Source organism: Caloenas nicobarica, chromosome 6 (genome assembly GCF_036013445.1).
Source record: "Caloenas nicobarica isolate bCalNic1 chromosome 6, bCalNic1.hap1, whole genome shotgun sequence".
In the NCBI taxonomy this organism is placed as follows: Eukaryota; Metazoa; Chordata; class Aves; order Columbiformes; family Columbidae; genus Caloenas; species Caloenas nicobarica.
Genome location: NC_088250.1, coordinates 15,970,912 through 15,998,241, shown reverse-complemented (window position 1 = coordinate 15,998,241; position 27,330 = coordinate 15,970,912). Strand labels below are relative to the sequence as shown.

At 35.9% G+C, this 27,330-nt stretch overlaps 1 protein-coding gene across 1 annotated transcript in view; it reads left to right on the top strand.

Moving 5' to 3' along the window:
* ITGAV (integrin subunit alpha V) overlaps positions 1–25,723 on the top strand; it is a 50,328-nt gene extending 24,605 nt beyond the window's left edge. The window contains exons 12-30 of the mRNA XM_065637542.1: positions 72–274; positions 2,740–2,931; positions 3,043–3,088; positions 3,678–3,779; positions 4,549–4,607; positions 5,635–5,789; positions 7,179–7,316; positions 8,033–8,100; positions 9,116–9,263; positions 10,439–10,531; positions 11,550–11,629; positions 13,438–13,518; positions 14,550–14,655; positions 15,326–15,484; positions 16,887–17,000; positions 18,477–18,590; positions 18,683–18,790; positions 19,863–19,985; positions 20,361–25,723. Coding sequence (XP_065493614.1) covers positions 72–274; positions 2,740–2,931; positions 3,043–3,088; positions 3,678–3,779; positions 4,549–4,607; positions 5,635–5,789; positions 7,179–7,316; positions 8,033–8,100; positions 9,116–9,263; positions 10,439–10,531; positions 11,550–11,629; positions 13,438–13,518; positions 14,550–14,655; positions 15,326–15,484; positions 16,887–17,000; positions 18,477–18,590; positions 18,683–18,790; positions 19,863–19,985; positions 20,361–20,456 — 2,185 coding nt within the window. The 3' untranslated portion in view covers positions 20,457–25,723. The remainder of the gene's footprint in view (positions 1–71; positions 275–2,739; positions 2,932–3,042; positions 3,089–3,677; positions 3,780–4,548; positions 4,608–5,634; positions 5,790–7,178; positions 7,317–8,032; positions 8,101–9,115; positions 9,264–10,438; positions 10,532–11,549; positions 11,630–13,437; positions 13,519–14,549; positions 14,656–15,325; positions 15,485–16,886; positions 17,001–18,476; positions 18,591–18,682; positions 18,791–19,862; positions 19,986–20,360) is intronic.
* Positions 25,724–27,330: the final 1,607 nt, after the last annotated feature.

Here is a 27,330-nt window from a genome sequence, read left to right as displayed (position 1 = left end):
AACAGATGCTTAAGAGAATGAAACTGAATTTTCATGCTGTTACTGAAGAACGTTATCCTTCTTTGGTCCAGTTATACAGATTTGTTTATTGGAGCTCCTCTATTTATGGATCGAGGTTCTGATGGGAAACTTCAAGAGGTCGGCCAAGTTTCCATTTGCCTTCAAAGAGCCTTTGGAGGGTTTCAGATCACAAAGCTGAATGGTTTTGAGATATTTGCAAGATTCAGCAGTTCTATTGCACCACTGGGGGATCTAGATCAGGATGGCTTCAATGGTAGGACATGATTTCTTGATCAGTATTTTCAGTTCGTAGATGAAATCTAGAAAGCACACTGCATGTGGATTCTGCACACAAACATTCTGCATTCTCACCATGACTGAATGTTGGACACAAAGGTCTAGACTCCTTTCGATGCTTGTATGCTACTCCCAAGAATGCTAACAGGAGTTCCATGTATGCATCGAGCAGAGACTATACCATTTAAACTACAGCATGGACTATTTTGGCTGTTACACTGATCAGTTTATTACTTTCTAAGTGATAAGAACATTAGAAACTTCGATGAAATATCCAGCTCTCCACTGTGACTTATTAGGACATCTTCAATATAATTTTCCTGTTTCCATCGCTTAAAGACAGTTTTCCTCTCCAGAACCACAACGGTGACTGAAAAGAAGGTTTTGTTTCAGAGCGCTGGTTAAAAATGTTCTGATAGAAGAGATTTTCCTGAGAAAAGCCTACTTTTTTTTTTTTTCCTTTATTACAAAATGGGAGAGGCTGGTGAAAATATCCCATAACAACTACAGGCATCGGTATCAGGAGCTGGCTGTCCTGGGCGAGTCTTTGGATGAGAAGTCTGGGGCTGATACAGTGGAAGCTGCAGACTCTCCTCGGCCACTGCTTGTTGTTACTTTTGCTTAGGAATGGGGACCAGTGACACAGACAAGAATCCTATAGTTTGGGGATGGAGACTTAGGAATCCTAGCAAGAATGCTTTGTTTCACAAATCATACACCAGTGTTTCCTAAAGAGTGGCAGGAATTTGAGTTCCACAAAAATGGTCATTTATGTGGGTTATGTTGTGGTGGGTTTTTTTGTTTTGTGTGTGTGGTGGTTTTTTGTTGTTGTGTGGTGTGGTTTATTTTTTTTTTCCCCATTCTGCTTGCAAGCTAAGTCTTTTCTGAAAGGTCAAAAATTATAATAGGCTAATATTACTAATTGCTAGGTAGCTCTAATTTATTTTTTTAATGAAATCATTGGCATTTTCTCTAATCTTCAGCTTTCTTTAATTGTCTTGGAAAGATCTCGTTCTATATCTGAAATAGTCATATTTTAAAACCCTGTAAGAAATGCAGAAGAGATGTAGAAAGCGGTATAATTTGTTCCAGCAACTTAGCCATTAAGTGATAATAAGTGACTTATCCGTTAATGGATAAAACTTGATTTTATGAACCAACTCTAAGTCTATTTACTTCTGAGTCTCTTTTTGTAGTGTACCAATTTAAACAAGATGTATATTTTGTAGCTCAAAGTATTTTATGCCATTGGTTTCGGTGAGGTTAATGTTTCGATTTTAATTGCCAATAGTATACAGAACTAGTATGAAGATGCAATATCACTACAACTATTTACAGAAGACACTGGAAAGGCTACAGCTGACAGCCAAAAATGACAGCCAAAAATCTGGTCACTTGATGAGATTATCTGAAAACTATTTTGATTCCATCATATTTCAATCTGCGGTACACTGTAGGTGAAAAAATCGTAGCAAAAGCTGCCTCTTTTTAGTTACTTTGCCATTTTTTAGTGTGTTTTGTTTTGTTTTTTCCCCTGCTCTATTTAGTTTTGGGAGCATTAACAAAAATACTTTCCATCACGGTATAGTGCAAGATTGGAATTTCTACTGTTTTCATAAAGTTTGTAAAGAAGCATCAAAAATAAGAAATTATAAACTTCCAAGTCCTTGTTCTTTTCATGAACCTTTCTCAAGTTTAAGGAAAAATAAGGGAATAATGTAATTACTCTGTATAGTGTTTAAAGTCTGGTCTTTGAACCGACTGCCAAAATGTTGAATTTGGATCATATGTACTCTTCTAAAGTTATCCTTACAGATAATCCAATTAGCATTTTGTTTATTACTGTTTATTAGTCATTGATAATGAGTACTCTCAAATTTACTAAGCTTTAAGAGATAGCATAATTACACTGAAAGTTCTCCATAAAAGGTATTGCCAAGCCATGATCAGGATAGGATAGATTGGACTTTGATATTTACCATTGTTTTAGGCTGATTTAGATTTTCCAGAATTATTAAAATGTCACACCGTTTGGAGGAACATGTCTGTTAATGAAATGGGCAGACGGTCCCACTTCTTGTGATTTGGCACCAACAGTGACTAGTTCTGGGTGTTTAATACTCTCAAACATCTCAAATCCATATGATTTGGCTGTAAGTCAGTCACTGAAGTGCAGAAGTGTTTGCAGAACAATTCTCTTCCCTCCTCCCCTCCCTTACAAGTCTATGATACATGTTCTCGTTAAACATTTATATTTTCTAGACAAACCAACATCCAATTAAAAAATAAAAAAGGTGGTTGATGAGCATTTTAAAGGCTGGTTGCATTTCCTCCCTACAGACACACCTTGAAACTGTATTATCAGAAATTATCGGTTGATGTAAGCACAAATATGTTCTCCTAGACTCTGGAGATGTTGATGATTGTTCTTTTGGTTTACAGACATTGCAATTGCTGCACCATATGGTGGAGAGGACAAGAGAGGACTTGTCTACATCTACAATGGAAGAGCAAATGGTTTGAACGCAGTCCCGTCTCAGATTCTCGAAGGACAGTGGGCCGCTCGCACTATGCCACCCAGTTTTGGGTACTCGCTGAAAGGAGCCACAGATGTGGACAAAAATGGATATCCAGGTCCTTTGCTCTAAACGTCACTTTAGAATAACTTAATAGTAGCCCTACCTCTTAACAGCATATTTAAAAAAAAATAAATTATAATGTGTAATATTTCTCCTTTCTTCCTAGACTTGATTGTTGGAGCCTTTGGTGCTGACAGAGCTGTTCTGTACAGGTAAATCTCCCTCTCTGCTTTTACATATATATGCGCAAGCAGAATGAAAGCTCGGTGGCGTTCTTGAGTTTCAAAAAAAAGCAGGATCAGGAAATTCTGAAATTCTGCCACTCCACCTTCCAAAGTGCTGGAGGTAAAAAAAGGTGGTATCGCTGTTTTCACTGAGTTAAATCTACAGTCTGCCATCTATTATTCATCTTTTTCAGTAATCCATAGTTAAGAGAAAATACAAATAAGCTGTCTTCTAGACCTTCTAAATGACAGTTTTCTAGATTCTGACACAGAGGGTGCTGCTAGCTGTTCTGCTACAATCCCGATACTGTCATCCAAACTTGCTCATTTTGGGAAAATACCTTATTTGTCTGTGCTAGAAAGAGATAGGACATCCTCTTAACACAGTTGTCCAGGTTCTGACTCTGATGGTAATAAGAGGGCACAGAACAGCTTCCTGCTTTTCCCTAATCTACTCAATGATTATTTGTTATTCTTGCAGTTTCACTAAATATTGTCTATCTGTTTCACAGTGTGATGGGGAGGGTATTGTCTAACATGGTGTTGAATGCTGTTTAAGAGGATGTGTTCTTTGCAGGGCTAGACCAGTTATTAGAGTAAACGCTGCTCTGGAAGTTAATCCAACCATTCTAAACCCAGAAAACAAAGCCTGTTCCCTGGGAGATGTAAAAGTTTCTTGGTAAGCACGATATCTTTGCTTTTCTTTGAGGGGAGGGACCTTTTTGGTTTCTATTTTCATAAGCTTTCAATTTTGAAAGAATTCAGGAAGTCTAGTCTGCTGATTAAGAAAGAGGTGATCAAAGACGGATTTTTTTTTTTTTTTTTGGAAGAACAGACAATACAAAATAAGAACTCTTTGACAACAGTGGGAGGACCAACATTGTCTTCAACAGATGCCAGGCTGCCTCCTAGGTGACATCCTACCTGCAGAGTTTGCCACTTTTCTGTGTTGAGTAGTGTGAGGTCTTCCCAAGATGGGAATGGATCGCACAGCTTTTGCAGTGTTGTTACCCATTAACTTACTTTTTAGGTGAAAAATAGAGTGGGCTTATGGAAGACACTTGGGAAATTATCTGCTCTGCGAACTGGTTTTGGTTCTTGTTCCTGGACTATTATCCAAACCCACTTCTCCTTTCTAGCGCTTCCTCCCTTTTCAGCTCAGTATGCCAGCGCCTTCTAGGTTTAAAAATACATGAGCCACACTTGATTCCAGGAATAAACACTCTGCTTCACAGGTGACTATTCCTGCATGAATCCAGACTCCAAAGCTTTGCATTGCTGTCTACTTACCGGTTATAGTTTCTCTCCCATCAGTAGAAAATAGCTTTTGGGAGTGAGCTAGAGGCTTGAAAGAGAATGCCTTTAAACTGAGAAGAGCAATAAAGAATTTTAGAAGAAAATGAGAGAAAAAGTGTGTGAAATTAATCTTTTCTTTTCCTCCAAAACAGCTTTAAAGTAAAGTTCTGCTTAAAAGCGGACGGCAAAGGGAAGCTCCCTAATTCACTCAGTAAGTTTTGCTAGTTTAAAAACTTTAAAGTCTTTTCATATTGTTTGCAGACATGAGCACTGGTTGTCATTCTTTTTCATTATCAAAACAGTTGGCTGCCCTTGACAGCACAATCCTACCAGTTCAGTAACCATATACATCTATATGACTGTCTTCAGTAGTTCTTTTGCTGAAGTTGTGTTGAAGTCAGTGGGATTTGAGCATATTTGGCAGTTTAAGCATACGTTTAACCACTGGGTGGAACTAGTCTTGAAAGTCCTTTGTATTTTATAGAACTGAGATCGACTCTCATTGAGGGGACTTTCAACAAGAATATTTAAGCATGTGCATCCTTAGGCCTGAACAATATAGAAAAGCCACAAGGGACTTCTCAGATTTCTGTTGAAATCATGACCTGATTGATATAACTGATTTTTTTTTTTTTTTTTTTTCCTTTGGTCAGATTTTCTGGATCAAAGTCAGGAAAAGGTTGTTTGAAACAGGTTTTAACCTGTCTCTAAGGTTTTGTAGTGTGGCAGACAGCCTGATACAATCAGCTTCTGTCTACTGATTATAAAAGCTTTTCCCTATTTTCTGTATGGCATGTATAGAGGTGATATCATCTGGGAAGATTTGTATAAATAGCTGTTACATATTTTAAATTTCATTATATCAAATATGTGAAATAATTGGATTAGCAATACAGTTAAATAATTATGTGCAAGATTGCTTCGAAATTTTCAGGGGGCAATTAACTCTTGGTCTTGCAGTTCTATAGCAATTATAAATGTAGCAGTGCTCTTATAGGTTTCCAGTTTTTAAGGAAAAAGCAGAGGCTAAGTTAGGACAACAGCAGTGCTTGTTAGTTACTGGATGGAGAACTAATGTAGTAACTGATTTTATTTTTAAAGAACTGGACGTTTTGAAAGTTTCAAGTACTGGGTTTTCATTGCAGCTGAAATCAGCTTTTGGTTCCTTTTGTGATATGAATCTGCAGTGTGTTTAACTGAATAAAGTACCCCTAACCTAACCGCTTTGGATTGGGCAGATTTCCAAGTGGAGCTGCTGTTGGATAAGCTGAAGCAGAAGGGAGCCATAAGGAGAGCTCTCTTTCTCCACAGCAAACAGCCCAGCCACTCCAAGAACATGACTATCACAAAGGGAGGCAAGATGAACTGTGAAGAACTAGATGCCTTTTTGAGGGTGAGTAGCCATTTATGCTTTAGGCAAGTAATTTTTCGTGCATTGTCTGTTACAAGTTCCTTAAGTGTTTAAAAAAAATAGAAAAAAGAAATATTAGAGAAACCTCACACCCAAAGGATAGACTTGAAATTACTAAAACCATGTGTCTGTCCTGGATTGTCACTGCTGTCAGGGAACAAATGATGGATGGTATCATGACTAAGATCCTGGTTGCTAAATGCATTGGTAATTCAATTCTGAACATTGTTGTGGACTTCTTGGACAAGTCATCTAGGCACAAAATTAGCTATAATTTTTAAGGAGCATGATAGTCAATAAGCAGAGGTTGTGCTTCTGTGTTGGAGGTAAAAGAATAAAGAGAAATATGGATCTGCAACTAAAAAACAAAGATCAGCAAATAACAGAGGAGACAGAAGGCTGAACAATTAAGTTTCCTTTTTCTGTCTTTTTTGGTTTAGTCCCCACAAATGTGGACAGATACTAACATAATGTAAAAGTGTAACCCAGTAGAAAAAACAATGGCTGAAACAGGGAAGGATGTGTTGAATGTCTAGCTATGTCAGTGAAATGCAGCTCAGATTTACTTATGAGTAATACCTTTCTTTGACTGGCCTTGTGAGCGGATTATAAATGGAAATAGACATTCCTGATCTCAGTGTTAGTAAAGCTTTAACACTTTTCCACCCAACATTCTCATGAAGTAATGATACATGACCTACATGAAATTGTTAAATTAGCTGCAAAACCAGTCAAAACTCTAAGGAAGAGTTAGCAAGAGGTTTCTGCCCATAGAAGATAACTTCTGAAGTAAGATCCCGCAATGAGCTGGTTTAGGTTCAGTAATTATTATTCTCAGAAATGAGAATAATGAAGCGGAGTTTACGTTGATAAAATCCGCAGCTAACATAAAGCTAAGAGATGGTTTGTAAGTACTCTGAAAGGCAGGATTTGATAACCAGAATGACTTGAAATGAACAATATGAAAGTCAGTGAATCTAAATGCCACATAATTTTAGGAAGGAAAAAATTACAAGTCCACAGATGAAGATTTGTGTGGGATCTTAAAGCACACTGAATTTTGTGTGACAGGAAAGAGTGGAATTGTCTAACACTTTAGGCTCATTGCTATTATAGTTCTGTGACTTAATACTTCTGTTTGCTCCAGTTTTCCATTTGAAAAACAGGCATGTTACTACTGAAATTGTCTGCCTTTAAAGTTTACACTGCAGGTTTTCCGACAAGAGGTTTACTAGTTTGAAAAGAGCTCAGGAGTTTTAGTACTGCTCAGCATTGCTCTCAGAATGACTGTTGTCTATAGAGACTTTTAAAGGATATTTTTCATGTTTTCTTCACATGTTTTAACTGTAATTCAAATCTTTGTTTCCTTAGGATGAGTCTGAGTTTAGAGACAAACTAACTCCCATTACTATTTTTATGGAATATCGTCTGGATTACAGAACAGCTGCAGATGAAACAGGATTGCACCCTATCCTCAATCAGTTCACTCCTGCCAATATGAGCAGACAGGTATACTTCTTACACAATCTGTCATGAGACAACCCAGAACATATTCTCAGCTTGCAATACTTATGTTCATTTTAGGACTTCTGAAAAATTAAGATACCAAAATATACATCAAGGCTTTAGTCTTCAAATTGTGAAAGTATTGATGGTTACTGTATGTTTGTCTTCTCTTTTTTTCCCATCTCTGATCTAAATTTCTTTTTTGACATGTTATTCCTTAGCACTGGACATCCTTTTCATGCATATTAATGAACAGTTTTCTGGAGAAAAGCAGTTAGAGTAGTATTTGAAGATGTTAATCTTGAAGGATTGGACTGTTTCGTCCAGTGCTCCTGTATTTTATGTTTATCTCTATAGTTCTCTCAAGGTAATAAACACTGTTTTTCTATTTCTGCCCTTCGTGCAAATTTTTACACTTGTCTGTAAAGAGGATATTGGAGATGCAACTCAAGATGAACAGACTATTCAAAGTACGGAAAGAGGATTAAGATCTGTAGACATCAGTCCTAGAATTGCAGAGTGGCAGGATTAGGCACAGTGCCCCCATATATTGAAACTCATTTATTCTCTTTTGAGACTATTAAGATTAAGATATCTTATAACCAGCTATTTAGTTTTGTTTTTTTTTTTTATTTGGTGGTGAAAGAGTATTATTGGGAATGCATGTTAGAACAGATGCAGGAGGTATTAAAACAATATAAATTTGGTTTTTTGCACAGGCACACATTCTGCTGGATTGTGGTGATGATAATGTCTGCAAGCCAAAGCTGGAGGTTTCAGTAGAAAGGTAAATATATGAGAAAAATACTTCAGAGAAAAGTAACTTCCCTGCTTGAATTTTAAACTTCAAGAGCTTGTAATACTTTTGTTACAAGGATGAATGGAAATAAGTAGGACACCTAAACGTATACAATCTAAACTCATGCTTATTTGTTTTAAGGAAAACCCATTTTCTGCTTGTAAGCTAATGTCTTTTGCATGTAATACAGGGAGAGCGTACACCACTTCCCCCTACCTTGGCCCCCACTATAAGTACACAGTATTTACTAGATAGACACAAGAAGATGAGAACAGGAAAAGATTTTATCCAGCAAGGTGTTGGCACAGCTCTGTGGTCACTTGTGTGAAAAAATTTGTTTGTACTGGTAATATCTTTTATTAAACATGGTAAAAGAAACGAGTTTTAACTCATAATTCTTTCCTGAGTCTGGGCTATAGCATATGCACCTGTGTGTAGGTAGCACAGTTCACAAGCACTCTCATTCATGCAAATGCTTCAGAAACATTTTACATCAGTGCAGGTACAGTTAGGTTTTGTTGTAGTTGGTGAAACAAAAATACATTGTTTGGAAAGATATTGGTTTTGTATCTGGAACAAATGTATTACAGAGGTCTCGGCTGTATTCTGTAGTTGAACCTTCCATCCAGTTTGTTATAAATGTATGCTTGTACTCCGCTAAATAGGCATATCATTCAGAATGTACGCAGTGATTTAACTGCTGTTCATAGTTGGTTTTTGTTTAAAAAAGATGTCAGTGGTTTTATGGCTTATTGTAAATGTTATAAAAAAGATTCTTACAAAATGGCACGTAATATTTGTTCTGTTTTGGTGATTGCGGACATGTTTTTGTTTTAAACGTAGTGTAAAGCTCTGCTGATATTCCTGAAGTGGAGGTACTGCCTCTAGATTTCTCTAACATCTTTGTGCAATTTCAGAAGGTCTCTTGTTTCTGTAAGTTCAACCAGTTCAATACACTTCAAAACCTGAATGCAGGGCTCATTTTTACACTTATTTTTTGTAGCGATCAGAGGAAGATCTATATTGGTGATGACAATCCCTTGACACTAATTGTGAGCGCTCAGAACCAAGGGGAAGGAGCCTATGAAGCGGAACTCTTTGTCATTGTTCCACCCCAAGCAGATTTCATCGGTGTTGTTCGTAACAACGAGGTAAAATTCCAACTATCTTTCTTCTTTGGTTAGCTGTATTTCAGGTCTTGCTATGGAAGTCCATGGGAGAGGGTCTGGTGGTGGTTTTTACACTTCAATCTTCAAGCAAAGCATTGAAAAAATGATCAGGTTCTTCCAAGCCCAAAGGCTTTATAACACCTGGCTGTATGGTTTCAGTTTAAGAGCCTACTGCTAGCAACAAAGGAGAATCATCTGTGTGATGGAGCTTGATACGCAGAGTTTATCTCCTACAAGTCTTTATTTGAGCAGTGCCAATGTTAATTTATTAAATTTAGACTTAGCATGTCATATGGTAGGTAAAGAGCTGGGCTCCTCTGAGGCAAAAGTGATGTTAGGTGTTACTATTCCCTTCCACCTAAGTATGTAGAAAGTCTTGGGTGTCAGTTATCCTGACTACACAGAATATTAAAATTTCCTGACTTTCTCTTTTTGTATTATAAAATGTCTTTATAACTTTTATTTCTTTAAAGACACATGGGTACAGTCCAAATTTAATTTTAGCCCATTACAGCTACATATAAGTACTATACTCTCAGATTTTCTTCGTCTTTGTTTTCATTCAGTATAATCTATGATCAATCAATGAATCTGTAAAGTTGCAGAATGTTAAGGGGAAAACTATTTTCCCCTATATCAAAGGATTCCAACTTTGATACCATATCCTTCGTATATGTTGGACCCTGCCTTGGTTTGGTTCTCCAGTTTGCCTCTGCTACTTAGAGCTTTGTGATGTGGCTTTATCCGAAATCTGATAGCTCCTTTAAGGCCTCTTTTTGAGTAAGCTAATAAGTGTTTGTGCTATTTTGCCTTCCAATCTTTATTTTCCTATGGAGTATTTTAACCCTTGCCAGATCTTCAAAGTTACTTCACATAGGTTTTAAAGAATCGTGGAGAAAATGCTTTAGGTCACAAAAATCATCAGTGCTACCCAATACAAAAGTATTGAATTTCTCTTTTTATAACCTTGGAAAGAGCATCTATCTTGTTTCAAAAATATTTGTTTCCACCGAGACTTTCGTACTCAGATTTTATTTAATTTTAGTGCTTGACTGTGTTAATAACTCAGCATATCTAGAGTTTTTCTCCAGACTTTAATACGAGTGTCCAGATGTAAAGAATGACGTTCCTTAATATTTCTTACTGGTTTATTGCAGGCTCTAGCAAGACTGTCATGTGCATTTAAAACAGAGAATCAAACTCGCATGGTAGTTTGTGACCTGGGAAATCCCATGAAAGCAGGAACTAAGGTAAGGTTTGGTCCAGCAGGTGTTTGGGAGCTCAAACAGGGGTGCAGTTGGCATTTTTCTTAATCACAGCAGTGTTTGGGCAGGATGTTAACTCTCAGGAATTGAAGATTAGATCTGTCTGATATTTAGCTGCCCACATGTTTGGTTAGTTCAGTGCTAATGGGTTTCAACTTTTCAGCTAAATTAAAGGCTGAAAGGAGTGTTCATGAGTATTATGATGCAACTCAAGAGGAGTAGTTTATTAAGCAGTGGAATTAACGAACTCTGGTCCCTCATGAGTTTGTCTTTAGTTTTCTCTGATACGTATTTCTTAGTATATAATAAAAAACTAGCTTATAACATGCCTTTCTCTTAGTGGAAGGCTAATAGTGCTTCTCTCTTCTGCCTGGCTTTATGAAGTTTGAGAGGGAGTTTTGTCTAGTTGAGACCTCTGCACTTCCACCAAATGTAGCTGAACTATTAGTGGGACTTGCAGATATTAAGTCGATATGACATAAGAAGTATTTATTTTTGGAGGACATAAAGTGAAAATCAGTCACAATTATTAACACTTCGGGGCTTTTCTTCCGAGACGTTTTGAATAGGTGAATAAATACTGTTTCCAAAGTCTTTCAAAGTATATTAAGTTGAACTGTACAGATTTTGAAGCAACTGTCATGTGCTGACTTAGAACAAACCTTGGGAACTGAATTCAGAACAATGAAAGTACTCCCTGTTCTACAGCACTTTTTGCAACACATAGGGATGCTCAGTTATGTGTAAAATGGGCTGAAGCCAGGAGGCTGAGCATGATGTAAACCTTACATTTCTATTTTGTGGCAATGATGCATCAGCTGAAATACAGAGAGATTTCTAGTCTTGGTGAACTGAACAAGTTTAATTTGCCAGTTCTCTGTGTGTGTTCTCTTTATGACCACATGCCTCAAGCAATTTTGTTGTAGTAGAATAGCATCAAGAAGCTTTTATAATGTATTTTATAGTGCACCCACTTAACTATAGTGGTTTTTTTTTTCTCAAGTTATTAGCTGGCCTGCGTTTCAGCGTGCACCAGCAGTCTGAAATGGATACCTCTGTCAAGTTTGACTTGCAGATCCGAAGGTATGGAAATCTATTGATTATGCACCTCACCTGGCAGATAACATGCTAAGTAAATACATCTGATGTAGAGCCAGAATTTCAGATTTTATGTATTTTGAGGATGAGAGGTATTAAGTCTTTCAGAAAAAGCAATGCATGTGATGGTCTCAGCAGAAGCAACATGCAGTGAACCATTTTAAGTGTTGTGCAACAGCCAGCATAGGAAAGTCTAAAAATTAAATAGAACAGTAGTGTTCCTGTTAATTATAAAATGATCACAGTGCTTTCATAGAAATATGATAAATGTGAATTTATACCATTGGAGATGATATTTAAGATTTGGAGATGTGATCAGTAGGAATCTCTTTACCCAATACAGTTTTATGTTGCTTTATGGACACTATAAATACAGATGGTTTTTCTTCATCCATGGTGATCCAAAAGCTTTTTTTTTTTTTTTCTTCTCCGTTTTAGGGCTTCCTTTTTTTAAGGTATTTAATAAATTATTCTCATCCACATATGCATTTTTCATCTACAAGTGTTAAATAAGTTTAAACCTGCCATTGTATTTTAATGACACAGTGGTTTGCCATACTGATCAAGGCCTTGGCAGCATTAATTCTCTCTCAGATCTCACATTGCTGTCTGCTCAATTTTTTTCATTCCTTCCCCAGCAGTTGGCAAGCTGTGCCTGTGGCATGTCACTCCAGTCCTTCTTTGCAGAAAGTGATCTTCTCTGGGGTGTCAGTCGTCTTCCTTAGGCTGATAGCAGTCACTAACTGCCTTTCGCTGGGTGAAAAAACAGTGACGTTGCTTAAGTCATGCTTCTCTTCTGACAGAAGAGAAAGGAAATTCCTGTAACATTTTATATGTTTTATGGAAGGAATTTCCTTACATGGCTTCTGAATGCAAGAACAGTGATGCAGTTGAACACGGTAATCACAGTTTATAGTGACAGGCATTATTGAGGTATTATCTTCAAGAGGTTTTAAAGATCACACTGGTTGTGTTAAACTCACAAAGCTAGATTTCCAAAGCTGGCACAGTTCCTAGCAGAACAACTCTAGTCTCTGAAAGGATGAGGTGCTTGCAGGTTGGGGTAAAAAACATTATTGCATGTATTTTTTTTACTACAGCAGCAGTTAGGAATAGTTAGAGGATTTAAGAGCATCGTTCTAAAGGAAATTGTTTGGTTAGGTAGGTGTGTCTAAGGAGATCAGGATTCTGCTCCCAGTTCCATTTTGAGGGAAATAGGAGTGTTCTATTTCTTTGTTTACAAAGAAAGTCTGAAGAAATTTTATGTATGAATGAATCTACATGCCTTAATATCTGTCATCTCTAGGTATATCTGATCTGCAGGAATTGGATGTAAACCCTATTCATTTCCTAGTTTAAACACTGAAGAGACGTCAGCAGAAATAGCCCTAGCATGCTTTCCTGCCCTGAGACCAGTGTGAGGCCAACAAGTCCTTGAGCAAAACAGATGCCCTGAAGTAGAACTTAAGGCTCTGCTCACTGTATAGTTGATGTTATCCCACAGCACTGGCATATGAATTTTCTTACATGTGGCAGCTGAGGAACCGAGTCAGCATTAGCTTTGTGTCCTTATCAACCGCTCCCTGCCGAGGGACCTCCACACTGCCCTGAGGGTGGGACTGGCGTGCATGTCACTGAGAACTTGCTGGAATGTGCTCCTTAGATTTCATTACGTGTGCTTTCCTACAGTGGCTCAGGAGTCGTGATGTTACATACAATTATTTTAAGTTTGGTGGGGTTTTTTAATACTTAGCTTGTTTCGTTTAATAAATTAACTTTTTTTTCCTCTGCAGTTCCAACCTGTATGACAATCTAAGTCCAGTAGCATTCTATCAGGCTGACCTTGCCATTTTAGCAGCTGTTGAAATTAGAGGGTAAGCATTGATACTGTTTTAATAAATGTCTTTCTCAAATGAGGTTTGTATGTTTGCTTCTTTATAATTCGATGAATGTTCTTTCAGGTCTGCCTAAGTTTTCAATTATAAAGAAAATATGGTTCTCTCTAGACACCCCTTGGAATTTCACATCTTAAGTAATTCTAGGTAATTACAAAGTGATTTCCAAAAAGGAATGTTGTGCCTCCATTACTAAAGCTTTTTTTAGAGGAAAAAAAAAATCACCCCTCTTTTTTGCAGTTGTACACATTTTTTCCAAGTCACTTTCCTCATCCACAAACTGACTAGGTTTGCATCCGAAAACACCTGTAAACTTTCTTAAAACTAAAGTTGAAAATCCTGTTGAAGATAAGTTTGCAATGCCCTCCCCTTCTTCACTCTTAAGCATAGTATTAATATTGTAATGACTCCATTACCTCTGTTACTTCTGCTTACTGGAAATCTATACTTTACACCTAAAAGCTCTACAGTCCCCTTAGTTAACTCAGCCAGTAATCTCTGATTCCTGAGTCATCACTTTAAAAAATTTCCACTACATTAATTATTGTGATCTAATTTTGTTAATATCTGAGAGGTGGGAGGATGGCACAACTGAAAAGCATAACTGCCAGCTTCACTGTTTTCAGTGCACGCTGAATTATTCTTATGACTGTGCTGATAAGTCTCTACATCGTCAATATTTCTCATAATTGAAGTATTTTACACTTTGGTTTTTGGAGGTCATGTATCTTAATTCTCTTCGTGGTTTACTAGATGTCGTAGGATGAATTCGAAGTTTAGGACAGGAAAAAAAAAGTCTCGAAATAGAACGTTCATCTTTCCATGTAGAGAAGAAAACTGAAGATTTAGTATGCAAGCCGCTCAGCTTCTGTTGTTTTTGTTCTTATATACAGGAGATGAAAAATTGGAGATTGTATTTTAAGTGTGTTGATTTTTTTTTTTTTTGACACGTTCTAGAGAATTACTCATTTCACGCTTTACAATAACAACTTGTTTGTTCCACTGTTTAGTGTGTCGTCTCCTGATCACATATTCCTTCCTATTGCAAATTGGCAGCCAAAGGAGAATCCAGAAACAGAAGATGATATTGGGCCTCTAGTTCAGCATATCTATGAGGTATGCAATTACTACTGCTTTCAGTTACACAGTTTTGTAATAAATTAAAAGAAAAATCTTTTGGTGTAGGTTTTCTCTAGAGTAAATAATATGTTTTTTCTTCATTTCTTTCTTGCATGGAAACAAATTTTTTTTTTTTTTTTTTTTTATGCTGGGTCAATAATTGGTACCTGCAAGAAGGGTTGGAATGCCTGCAATTAGTGTAACTGGAGTGCCCAAATAGAAGGGACTGATATTTTTACATCATTACACATTCTTTATTTTCTTTTCTAACCCTTTGAAATATAGATAAGACTTGAAGTCACTTGAACTCAGAAAATGACTCATGGCTGTAAATTATTCAGTGTTCTCATTTGTATTCCAACTGTTCTGAATCATTATTGGAAAGTCTTTTGCCTTGAAAAATTATATTTAAAATTTCCTTCAGAAAATGATCACAGCTTTAATCTAGATTTTTTAATTAAACGAAACTTACCGAGAGTGCTGCATGAATAAGAGTAGTTAAAAATTGTTCTAGAACTTAAAAGACCATTTACATAAAGAAACTTATAGGTGTATGTATCTGTGTTCAGAGCATCTTGGCTGAGACACCTACCGTGGCTGTGATGAGTGCAATAGACTACAAAAACCTCACATTTTTAACATCTGTTAAATTTATTTTCATAATCAGCTGAGAAACAACGGTCCAAGTGCATTCAGCAAGGTGATGATGACTCTGCAGTGGCCTTACAAATATAAAAACTACACCCTGTTGTATATTGTTCAGTATGAAATTGATGGTCCCATGAACTGCACTTCTGATATGGAAATCAATCCATTGAAAATTAAGGTAAGCAGGACTTGTATTTTTGTTTGAGTGGAATGAAGTATATTTGTTTGTTTTGGAAACATGCTCAAAATACCCAAACCCCTGAGAATATCTAACACTGCCTGAGTTAAGTTTTCATCTGTTGCTGAGGAACAAGACTGTTCTGTTTGATAGTACTTGTTAATGTATATAACAGGTGAAATAGAAGGTAGACAATAAAATGTCAACCCAGAGATAAATTTGTCTTGTTTCTTTTTTTTTTTTTTTTTCTCCTTGAAGACTGTACTGTGTGAGCTCTAAGTCCAAAGCAATGGAATTGTATTGAATGTGGTCATGAACAAAAACATTCCAGATGCTTCTGGGCTGTTTATGTAAATTTACTGGGTTTTATGTGTTGGAAGAAGATGGCATTATTTTTTCTGTTCCTAGCTTATTTATTTAGGCTCTCATCCAAATGCCACAAAGGTCAATAGGGGTATTTCATTTGGGCTTAAAAGTACACTGTCACCGCCAGCAAAACATGCAGTTTGCAGAGCACAGAGCAGAAGAAACCCCTTTTTCTTAAGTTGAACTAGACAAAGAAACAGCAGGTAAAACCCAGCAAGTTTGACTGAGAGCAGAGAGCTGAATTCTAAGACAATTTAGAACAAGTAGTAGAAATCAGTATATTACTTCTAGAAGAGTTTAAGTGAACATATGTATAAAAATACTAAGGAAAGATATTTGATGTATAGAACAACAAGGAATACTCATCTGTCTTTGATAATCAGAAAGCAACTTTAGTGAATATATAAATACTGATTTCCTGTGCTTTTGCTACACCATTTGTAATATATTTTTTACAACTCCTGTAAGTTTTCTCATATAAATTTGTAATGTAGAGGGCAAGTAGCATGGCTCTGCCTAGTCCCATATGTAAATTTGCAATATTATATTGGGAATTTCTAACGGATTACTGAAATAATTTATTAAACCTACTGTATACTTTGTCAAGCCCCTCATTAAAAAGTTTTTGGTTATGTCTGGACATGTGTACACATGTACAGTGGTATGTGGTACATCAGTGTCATACTAGTGCTGTTTTTACAGAGTTAAAAACTGAAATGTTGAAGAAAAATCTTTAATAAAAGATTGCAAAAGTGAATTATTTATTGCAGTCTAAGAGTATTTTTTTCCTATACTTCTAAAACTTTTGAGTTGAAGAAGAATTAAGATACTTAAGGCTCTGTGTTAGTTATTAGTAGAAATGTGCATCAGTGATCTAGAAACGGCAGGAGTAACATTTTAATTCCAGCTGTAGGTAAAGCCAGGTTCAGAAGAATAGCTATGATAGAGAGAAACCTGAGCAGTTATTATTTTCTTGACCTTAACTTTGAAGTCTGCAAGAATGATTTATTATTCGGGTTTCCTTGGTGTATCCTAGATTTCTGCTTCTAAAGATGATGATAAGAATGAAACACTTAGCAGGGAAGATAATCGCAATCATCGGATCAGTCGAAGGGATATCACTGCCATTGAAGGAGATGTGCATACTTTGGTAAGCTCTCAGCATTGATACTGTTGAGAATGTGGGTTTTGTTTTGGTGGGTTTTTTCGTATTTTTGGTTGGTTGGGTTGGGTTTTTTGTTTGGGGTTTTTTTGTTTGTGGGGTTTTGTTGGTTGGTTGTTTTGTTTTGTGGAGGTGTTGTTGTTGTTGTTGTTTTAAATGAAGATGGAGATGAAAGTTCCATGAGATGAAGAAACATTTCATGTTCTGTATGTAAACGGTTAACAGACAAAGTCATGCTCTGGAGCTGTTTTGGTTCATTTTTCCAATGCACACCAGTTTTTCTCAGGATACTCAGCCAACAAGGCTTGTGCCTATGGTTTTGTGCTAAGTCCTTAAAAACAAAGGTCAAGTTAAACACTTCATTCAGAGTCAGTCTTCTATATTGTGCTATTCCCTGCATTTGAAAATCAACATTCCCGAGGAGGAGGGCTGGTAGAATAGGACAACTGAGAAGCAGCGGTGAGTGCTGCACTCATCATCTTTGCGACAAATTCCAGATTTCACAACGCTTGTTTCCCAGTGGATCCATGGCCGTTCTGTGATCAGACACGTGGAGGACCTGTCCCTTCTAAACAAGATTGCGAATAATCTGTAATATGAAGTAAATATATTGTCATATCACGGTCTCTGCTTTGGGCAAGGCAGGACAGGCAGGCAGTGGGAGAGGTGCTTGGGAGTTCAGCATGGAGCAAAGTGGCTCAGGGAGCACAGCCCTGATTCCAGAAATGTTCAGACTTTGGAGAGGACAAAAAAAGGACCGAGTAAAGAAAGTGAAAATAGGAAGTAATATCCAGTATTCCTAAAAATTTCTCAGAGTTGTATTATGCTTACACTGGCAGATGTACCTTCACTGTACAGTGCTTTTATTTGTTGTGCAGCTAAAATCACAATTATAAAATGAAGCTTTGTTTTGCTCTGCTTTCTTCTTGAATTACTGATGGTTTAGCATCAATATTATCTGATGGATTTTGACAGGAAATGTGGTTGACAAAGGCCACTTGAACTTCAGTAGTCTTAAGTATGGCTTATATATCAGGTCAGTCAGTCAAGTTTGGAGACTTCCACTGAATGCAACAAAGCGTATTTTGTTGGCACCGAGTACTGTTAATTGCCATGAGTTTACCTGTCAAACAACATGTGGAGGATTGTGATGTGAATAGACCAGAAACGGCCCCCCACACTCTGACGTTTTTTCCTACGTATGTAGATAAAATATGCACCTTAAAGGTGCTGTGAGCTGTTTCACCTTTGGGATACAAGTGGCTCACATATTTTTCTGAATGCAAACTTACAGAAAACCATTATGCAAATATTCAGTATTAGGGTTGATTTAAGATATTTGGTTAGTTTATGGTGCTTTGCCAGGAAAATAGGACATAAGGTATGTATAGGAGTAAAGTAATGCCATTAACGACTTTTTGAGTGTTTTCATATTTGGAATATCCTTCCTATTTTTATATGCAGGGCTGTGGAAATGCTGATTGTTTAAAGATAGTCTGTCAAGTTGGCCACCTGGAAAGGGGAAAGAGTGCAATATTGTATTTAAAATCACGTCTTTGGACCCAAACTTTCATGAATGTGAGTGACTGTGAATATTCTCTCCCTGCTTCTGAAACATAAAGTGATTTTTGAATCCAGATGCAATACTAATTTTGTCTTTTCTTACACAGAAAGAAAATCAGAATCACTCCTATTCTCTCAAATCATCTGCTTCTTTCAATGTTATTGAGTTCCCTTATAAGAACCTTTCCTTTGAAGATATCCACAATTCTACAGTAGTAAGTCATTTATATCCAGCTTGAGTTACCATATATAATTACTTCAAAATTAATACTCAACAATCATTGGTTTTGTAGCTTTTTCTGTGGCTTTTGATTTTATCAAATATTTGACTAATATATTAATTTCAGTTATACAATTGAGGGTAAAACAAAAATTTTTGTACTAAAACTAGAGTTAACAATATTTGTAGCTTTAAAGACTTAACTGAAAATGAAAAGAATGATGGTGAATGGTCCTGATGTTCTTGTTAATGCCATTGTTGTTAGAGAAATATTTTACTTGAAATTTGTCTTCTACTGTAGTAGCACTTAGAGCTTGAATAAGGACCTTTATTATATTATATGAAGTGCTATGTCAATGTGGAACAAAAAGACAATCTGTGCCCAAATGTGTTTCAAAGAGAAAGGAGACAGAGTGCAAACAGAAAGGAAGATACAGGCCATTTTTTTGGGCTGCCAAATTAAAAGGTTTTGGTAGGCACTATTGCATAATAAGTCTTAAGAAAGGGGTTGAAAATGATTGTGATTGATTTATTTTTGAGTATGGTTTCTAATTACTGTTATTAACTCTTTTTTGTCTCTCCTAAACCTTGTGGACTTGTTTTTTATTTCAAGGAATACCTCCTTTTAAGAAAAAAAGGAAAAGCCTTGAATTCTTTTTCTCTAATTCCCAAATATTTCCAGATTTCTACAGTTTTACTGAAAATCATTGAGCATTACAGAAAAGCAAAATACATATTGCCATGGTATCACTGATTAAAACAAACGAACAAACAAAACAAAAACAAACCCACACACCTAAAACAAACAAACCCCCTCAAAACAACAGCAACAAAAACCACAACCCTGTTTTTATTTTATTTTAAAATCCTATTAAATTTGGGTCAGTGAAGCCTTTATGTCACTATTAATTTATAGCTGTTTACTGACATTGGAGAGAAAAAGTAATTTATGATGGATTAAGATTATTTTAAATACCATAGAATAAACATATAAAAGACTTAAACTTCATGAATGAGCTCAGCATGTCACTGCTGTGTGAACTGTGATTTATTGTGTTTTTCTTTAGGTTACTACAAATATTACATGGGGCATTCAACCACAGCCTATGCCTGTGCCAGTTTGGGTTATAATTTTGGCTGTCCTAGCAGGATTATTGCTCTTGGCTGTTCTAGTGTTTGTTATGTACAGGGTAAGTACGGTATTTGAGGTTTTGATATTGTTTTCCCTATTAGTGATGTTATTACTTCAACTAGTACCAGCAGCTTGCAGAAATACCTTGGTCTCCTAATGATCTGAATCAGTTAAGCTTTTGGATAACAGTAAAAACTTTTCAGCTTTGTCAGGAAGAATAAAAGAAGATGTCTGTGATTGCGCTGAATTACTTGATTTAATTTTTCATCTGATATTTATTGGCTTTGGAGGTCAAAAATATGGAAGAAGAGAGGAGGAGGGGAAAAAAGTCAAATATCTAATCAGTTAAGAACCGATCAAGAAGGAAAGAGAAAGAATGTGCATATGCTTTGAAAATCACTGTGCAATTTCTTTATTGTTCTCTGAATGACAGATGGGATTTTTCAAACGTGTGAGACCACCTCAGGAAGAACAAGAAAGAGAACAACTACAACCACATGAGAATGGAGAAGGAACATCAGAAGCTTGAGCAGAGTTTTACCTGTAAGACATTCTGAAAATTTAAAATGCCTACATCTTGGTTACAAATATTGGTTTCCCCAGTTTGGAAAAAACACTCATGACTGCAAAGCTGCTGCTCTCAGAAGGTATCGGCATGTACAAAATAAGAGCGATATATTTTAAACCTCCTTTTTGTATTAATTATGTTCATACATGTGACTAATGCATCTGCACTGATTTGTGTGTGAAAAAATTGAGTAATATGTAGCGCCATGATTTTGCTTATTGGGATGTAGGAGACATCATCCTTTTCGATTCTGCATTTGCTCTTGAAGCCAACAACTTCTGTAGATACTTGCTGGACTACACATTCAGTTTTGATTGATTTTTGTTAGAGTACACTGCATTTCATTTCATAGTTCTTGAAAGCTAGTTGCACAAAAAAAACCGAACACAGCTTGTTTTACAAAACTGAAGACTATTCTTTGACCCGTTAATTCTGCTGATGATTTTCCTCCTGCTCCAAAAATGAGAGAGATTATTCAGTGGAATCATGCACATCTGATACCTATTCTGCATGCCTTCCTGCTCAGTCATCTATTTTGTGGTTTCCCTCTAGACTTTACAAATATTGTTTTCCAGGTTCCAGGTCTTTTACTGAAGGGAATGAGCAAAAAGGAACAGAAGTGCATGGTAGAAAGCTGGATATGATGTACTTTTTATGGGACCTAGTGAAAAGATTTAGGGCAAGATCCAAAGACTCTGCCGTGTATTTCCATGGAGCAGGATCCAGGTGTTCTTGGCAGCATGGATCCATTCAGGTACTGCCAGGGACAAAATGTTGGACTGTGGCTGCCAACAGACATGTCTGATGAGAAAACCCACAGCCTTTATGTTCACAAGTCAAACCTCCACAGGGTTTGAAGATAAGTCTGTATATTACTTGGGTTCAATTTCAGTTTCTGGCAAAACAGTTGAGGGAATCTTTGTGACAGGTTACCTGATGTACAGTAGGGAGGCTTATAATAATTCTCATATTCTGCGGTTGACCGTGTCCAAGTGCAGGATGGAGTAATATAGGGACTGTTCAAACTAGACTTATCTGCTAGCCAAATTTATCTAGATTACATCAGTACTTCAGCCACACTCAGACCTGCCCTGAGAGAACAGTGAGCTTGTCAAATAAAGCAGAGCCTGGCTGGCAATGAGAAAGGATTTGAAAACAGAAGGTTGATTTGACTTGTTTCGTGTCATTCATTCATTGTTTCATTCATTGTATGTTTCATTGCACAAAACACATTTCATTGCACAAGACATTTCACTATGTTCAATACATTTCACTACTGGAAAAGACACTAAGTATTTTGTTTCATTGGGGTTTTTTTAAGCACACCAAAATTTCAGTGGTTCAAAGCCACGGGTCGTTATTAGCTTATTTCCCCCACCATTGTTGTGGCAAAATGAAGCTTCTTATGAGAGAACAAAAGAACATTGACAATATGCATTTTGTAGACATGTAACTGCAAATTAGGAGGTTGTTTGGCTTGTAACCACGTGTAGCTGTGTTGCACAAATCTTAGAGTGGACATACTTAAACTATTACAAAGGTGCCTTATACGAGATTTGTTTATTCTCTGTTAAAAAGGAATAAATTACAGTATGAATCCCCTGTATGCAGCCACATACAGAAAGGAAGACTTCTACTAGAATTATACCAGTGAGATTTCAAGTAGATAAGTTCTTAAAAGGCCAAAAACTCTGGTTTGTTTTTTATCGTGGGGTTTTTGTTCAAAGCTGCATCTCCCCCGTAAGTACTGCAATACCCAGTAAACCCAGAATCATCTGAAATGAACAGTTTGATCCAGCTCTCATTTCTGCATCCTTTCTGAGATTTAAAATTGTTAAGTCCATTCTTACTCACTGAACCGTGATGGTATTTGAGTCATTAAGGGAGACAGCATGAAGTCTGTGGGGGCCCATATTTATAAGATACGGGCTTGCTTATTTATCCATTCACATGTTTTTGTTTTAGACAATTTGTTTAGATATAATTAGTTTCTATGAGAGGGTATAGAGTGTAATTCCACTTTCACTGAATTTTCAAGGTCTTCAGTGTGGCCAACATTTTATTTCTGTCTTTACTTCTAGTATTGTGACTGGTAATATGGTAAATAATCAGGAGTCAGGCTTTAATCCTGGCCTCAAAATGTGACTTATAAAACACAAATTCAGTTACTTACACAGGCTTCTAGTTCACACACTTTGTCAACTGATTATCTATATGCAAGGAGATTGTTTGTTTTTTCCCAGTCTTAATCTTAGTAGGTTAAGAGGTTTAAGAGACTGTCAGACAGATTATAGCTCTAATTCTTACATGTGTGCTTTCATTACATGTATACACTCTGACTTGAAATTTATTAGACTACTTGCATGTCTACGCATTATAAGGAGATGAAAATTAAAAAAAAAGCATGATCAAGATCTCTTCAGCTCACATGGAAGGGATACCATAGCGTTGTTAGTGTCAGTGCTAAGTGCACCTTAATTTTACTGTGGCAACTGGAAACTCTCATTTTGCTGTTTTTTTTTTTTTTCTTTTTTTCCTTTAGGATAAAAAAGGTACATGTTGTTAGTACATCTACTGTAGCTATGGGAAGTTTCTTCCATTTATTGAAGTTACATAAAGTAAGACTTATTTAAGTGACTTCTATTTTCTTGCATTCTACTGGAGAGTAAAAGCAAATGGTTGCTTCTCCCATGTCCACTAATTTCCAGTTTGGTTAAATAAATATCAGTAGCATATGAAAACGGAGTATACAGGTTACTTTGTGAACATAGATATAGCACCCCAAATTCAATATAAAGTAACATTTGTTTCTGGAAGATTCTGAACAGGATCTTTTCCTGTATGGGGGTGCAGAAGACATTTGATACCACATTCTAGATTCAGCAATAATATTACAGACTATATATGTACGTGTGTCAGTATAAATTTTGTACTGACTTACAAGCATCAATGTAATCTTATAGCAAATACTGTAGAATGATGTTAAAACTTTTAAAGAAAATTTAAACAATGTATTTTGAAATGAAATTAATACTCTTGAGTCAAAATTGATATGCATAAAATGCATACTGCAAGCATTAAAAAAATGCAAGTACAGTAACAGAGAACTAGTGGTCTTTTGAGTATGATTCACAAGCATAGTTTTTATGAATATAAAATCCACAGCTATGTAATTATTTAGACAATGAAAACATTTTAAAAGAGCTATATGTTTTATAATGAAATATGAAATCTATAAGTACTCCAGTTTGCAATTATTGCAGAATCTTATGATCAATATTAAAATTATTTCGATTACAAAATGCATGTTATCTATTGCTATATTTGACAATATTTAGAAAAGGTAAAGCAAAGAACCTAATTTAGTGGTTTACATTTCTTTCAAGAACCTACCAGATTGTGGAGAAAGCTTTTGTTTTAAGCATGACTGCAAAGTCAAATGTGGGATACATTTATCAACATAAGTTGAAATCTTTGAGGAAATGTTCACAGATATCATTATCAAGTTTACAATATTTTGTCCCATTTTTCTGTGTAGACTTTTGATTTACATGTTGATCTTTGATTCACATAATGCTTGTGGAAACTTTAAGAAAGTTTATTATATACGCTCTTTCTTTATAAAACATTTATTCCAAACAAAGATCTTTAATATTTAGTCATTACTAAAGTTGTGTCCATGCTTAAATAGTCTTTAAGGTAAACTCTCACGGGTATGTTGAAAGTATTTTGGCTATAATCAGCATATTCTTGGCGATTTGAAGGATTCATGTTGTGCTTAGACCTTTTTTTTTTTTTTTTTTTTTTTTGCGCTGTTCGTCACCCTGGCATAGGCCTTGCAGTATTTTTTTCCTACAGCCTCACAAAAAGTCAGAGCAGCATCACCCTGGTGAAAATCCAGACTAAGACCTATTCCAGTCTAATCTAATGAAGTCTCAGGAAACCTGACATTTCATTGCAACTGGCTTTGAATGTGACCCTTTGTGTTAATGCTGCTGGCTGTTAGAGAGAAAAGAAAAAGAAACAGGATTTTATAAAAGAAAAATGGAAATTAAAAAAAATCAAAAGGTGGTGGCAGACCACAGGTGAACCTTACAACAAAGAGATTATTTTTTTTTGTTGTTTCCTTCTGAGATGGGAAGAACCCATTAGCTCTCTGGCAGTGGCCTCCTATCACAAACAAATCCCACGGTTTGGATTGTGATGATGTGCTGAGCTCTAATAACTCTCATTGACTTGAGGGGCATCTGAACTCTTTGGTACTGAATCTCTAGCTTCTAATTCCCAAGTGCAATATAACATGATCAGATATAGTTCACTGCCAAGTCGTCTGTTTATTTTTTGTTTGCTTAAGAAGGGATGTAGTATTTGCTGACTTGCAGTGGTCAATATTTTTAAGGCTATTAACGAAACCAGTGTGTGAAATTGAGGTGATAAATGAATGGGATTGAAAGTTTTTGATCACCCATATTGGGTGAAACATGATGTATATTCTAAAATGTATCCATTACTAGCTCTTGAGGTATTGAGAATTGGTACAATATTCTTTAAGTCCACTGTAGAAATTTTGACTAGAGACTATATAATAATGGGTTTGAGTCTGTAGTGCTACTACTGTTTCATGTGATTATGGTATTCAGTGTTTTGGTCTATTTTTTCCGGTGTGTAGAATTTTTGTATAACACAGGAATCTAACAAATCTAACCTTTCATGCAATGACCTTCTCCAAAGATGCCGCATTGAGGTTGAGTAGCTTGACCCTTGGCTTTTGCAAAGTAAATGAAGATTTAATGTAGCGTTTGAATCTTAAAAAAACTTTTTACAGGTTTATGTGGCCCTTTCTAGTCCATGAAGGAAACCTGTATTTGCTATGATGCAAATATGTTAAAAATGTAACACTTTATTTCTTTGTAATAGGTTTTTTTTATTGCCATTTTTGCTTGTGCATTGAATCAGCAGAGCACTGTTTGCACAAGCAGAAAATTAACATACTAATGAGAGTGCTGCATTTTGGGTTTCTTAGTAAATACTTGTAACATAAATGGGAATATTTTCAGTAACTATGAACTTGTTTCAAAGGTCTTCGGTACATTTAAAGAGAGCAATATACATTGGAAGTCACCTTATTTTTATTAAATTATAAATCTTGCAAAAAAAGTGGGTATTGTGGCACAGTAATTTTGTACTGATATCAAATATATAGCTTTTAAGCTATGGTTTTCTTTTCATCCTAATTCAAATTTAATTGATTTTATTAGGTTGTATTTTTCTAAATATGTATACAATTTCAAAATATTATGATTGGATAAACTGAAAAATGTAAGTATGGAATTGATATTTAGAATTTTGGAATAAAATACTTCTTAATGAACAGGAATTCTTTTTTTTTTTTTAATTATTATTATCCTGGGCATATTTTTAAGAATGCATTTGATTCACCTGAAAATATTTCATAGTATATGTCTGTAATCCACAGTTATCTAATAATACAAAAAGGTCACATAAACACATTCTCAGCTAAAGCAGCACATATTAACCTTGAGTCAAATAATTTTGCACTCACAAGCAAGAAAGAGGATTTAGTCACAAATTATATTCTGTCACCAGAAAACTGATTTCCTACAAAAATTTTGTACACCAAAAGTAAATATTTCAGATGTTATAGCTGCCACATCACTGTAGAATATGGTAAATTCTTATCCTTTCCTTAGGAAAATTCTCAGGTGGCATTTCTTGCTGTATTACTAGAGACTAATTTTATCTTGGTGTTACATGCTTTCTGATTAACAATCATACTCATCTTTGAGTGGGGTGACAGGAAATATTTTGTATCACAATAGAGGCAAACATGTTTATTTTACCTTGCTAGAACACTTACTTAAAAATAAATGTTGGTTCTTTTGAACCCTTTAGAAAAACTCCAAACTACTGAGTTTCCTGGGTTGCTAATACAGAATTTGTTAACATAAAGAAAATGATAAGAAAAGGACAATGAAAAGATGAAAAACTGATATCAGTGTTTTAATAGCTTCCAGTGACATCACAGTAACTACACTTCATGTGCCTAAGAAACATCACAGCAGCAGTCAAAACATGATTCTTACCATTTGTTCAGTACACACCGCAGCAAATACAGGCCTAGTTTTTGTTAAATACCTTCAGTTAGTTATCAGTTATGTTTAGCGGTTTCCAAATCGATGCATTATTGAGAAATTAGTGACAACAGCTGATTAATTACAGCAACAAGGCAGAGTGGTTTTTCAAATTCCCATCTTACACCACAACCACCTTCAACAAAATAGTGGTCTGTGTCTTGACGTTATTTACATCAACTCAAGTCCACTGCCTCCACTTGAGTTATGCTGCTTCACACTGTCTAGGTTTCTGACTCTTTGCATACATGTATGATACTTTATTGTATCACTAGTGAGTTGGTAAATTAATTACTAATATATCAATACTTTATTACATATTAGTACATTAATATATTTTTAAGCTGCAAGTTCAAATAATTTTAAGAACATGGTGAAAAATTGAAAGGACTTTTTTTAAAGAAAGTATGTGTATGAACATCTCATCAATATATTGTCTAATAAAGAATTAGGTTAGTGCTGCCAGCAGCCCATCTTCTCACAAGGTGTTTCACAATTCCTCTGGTTTATTGCATCTTTCTGATAAACCTTCTACAAGTTTGGTGCTGAATCATTACCTCTCTTGACAGCCATATAGGACATGCTGTAAGAGTAAGCTTGCAGGACAGAAATGCACAACACAGACCTCCAAATATGAGAAGCAAAAGAAAAATTACAGTAAAATACCTCATTGCTAGTCTCTA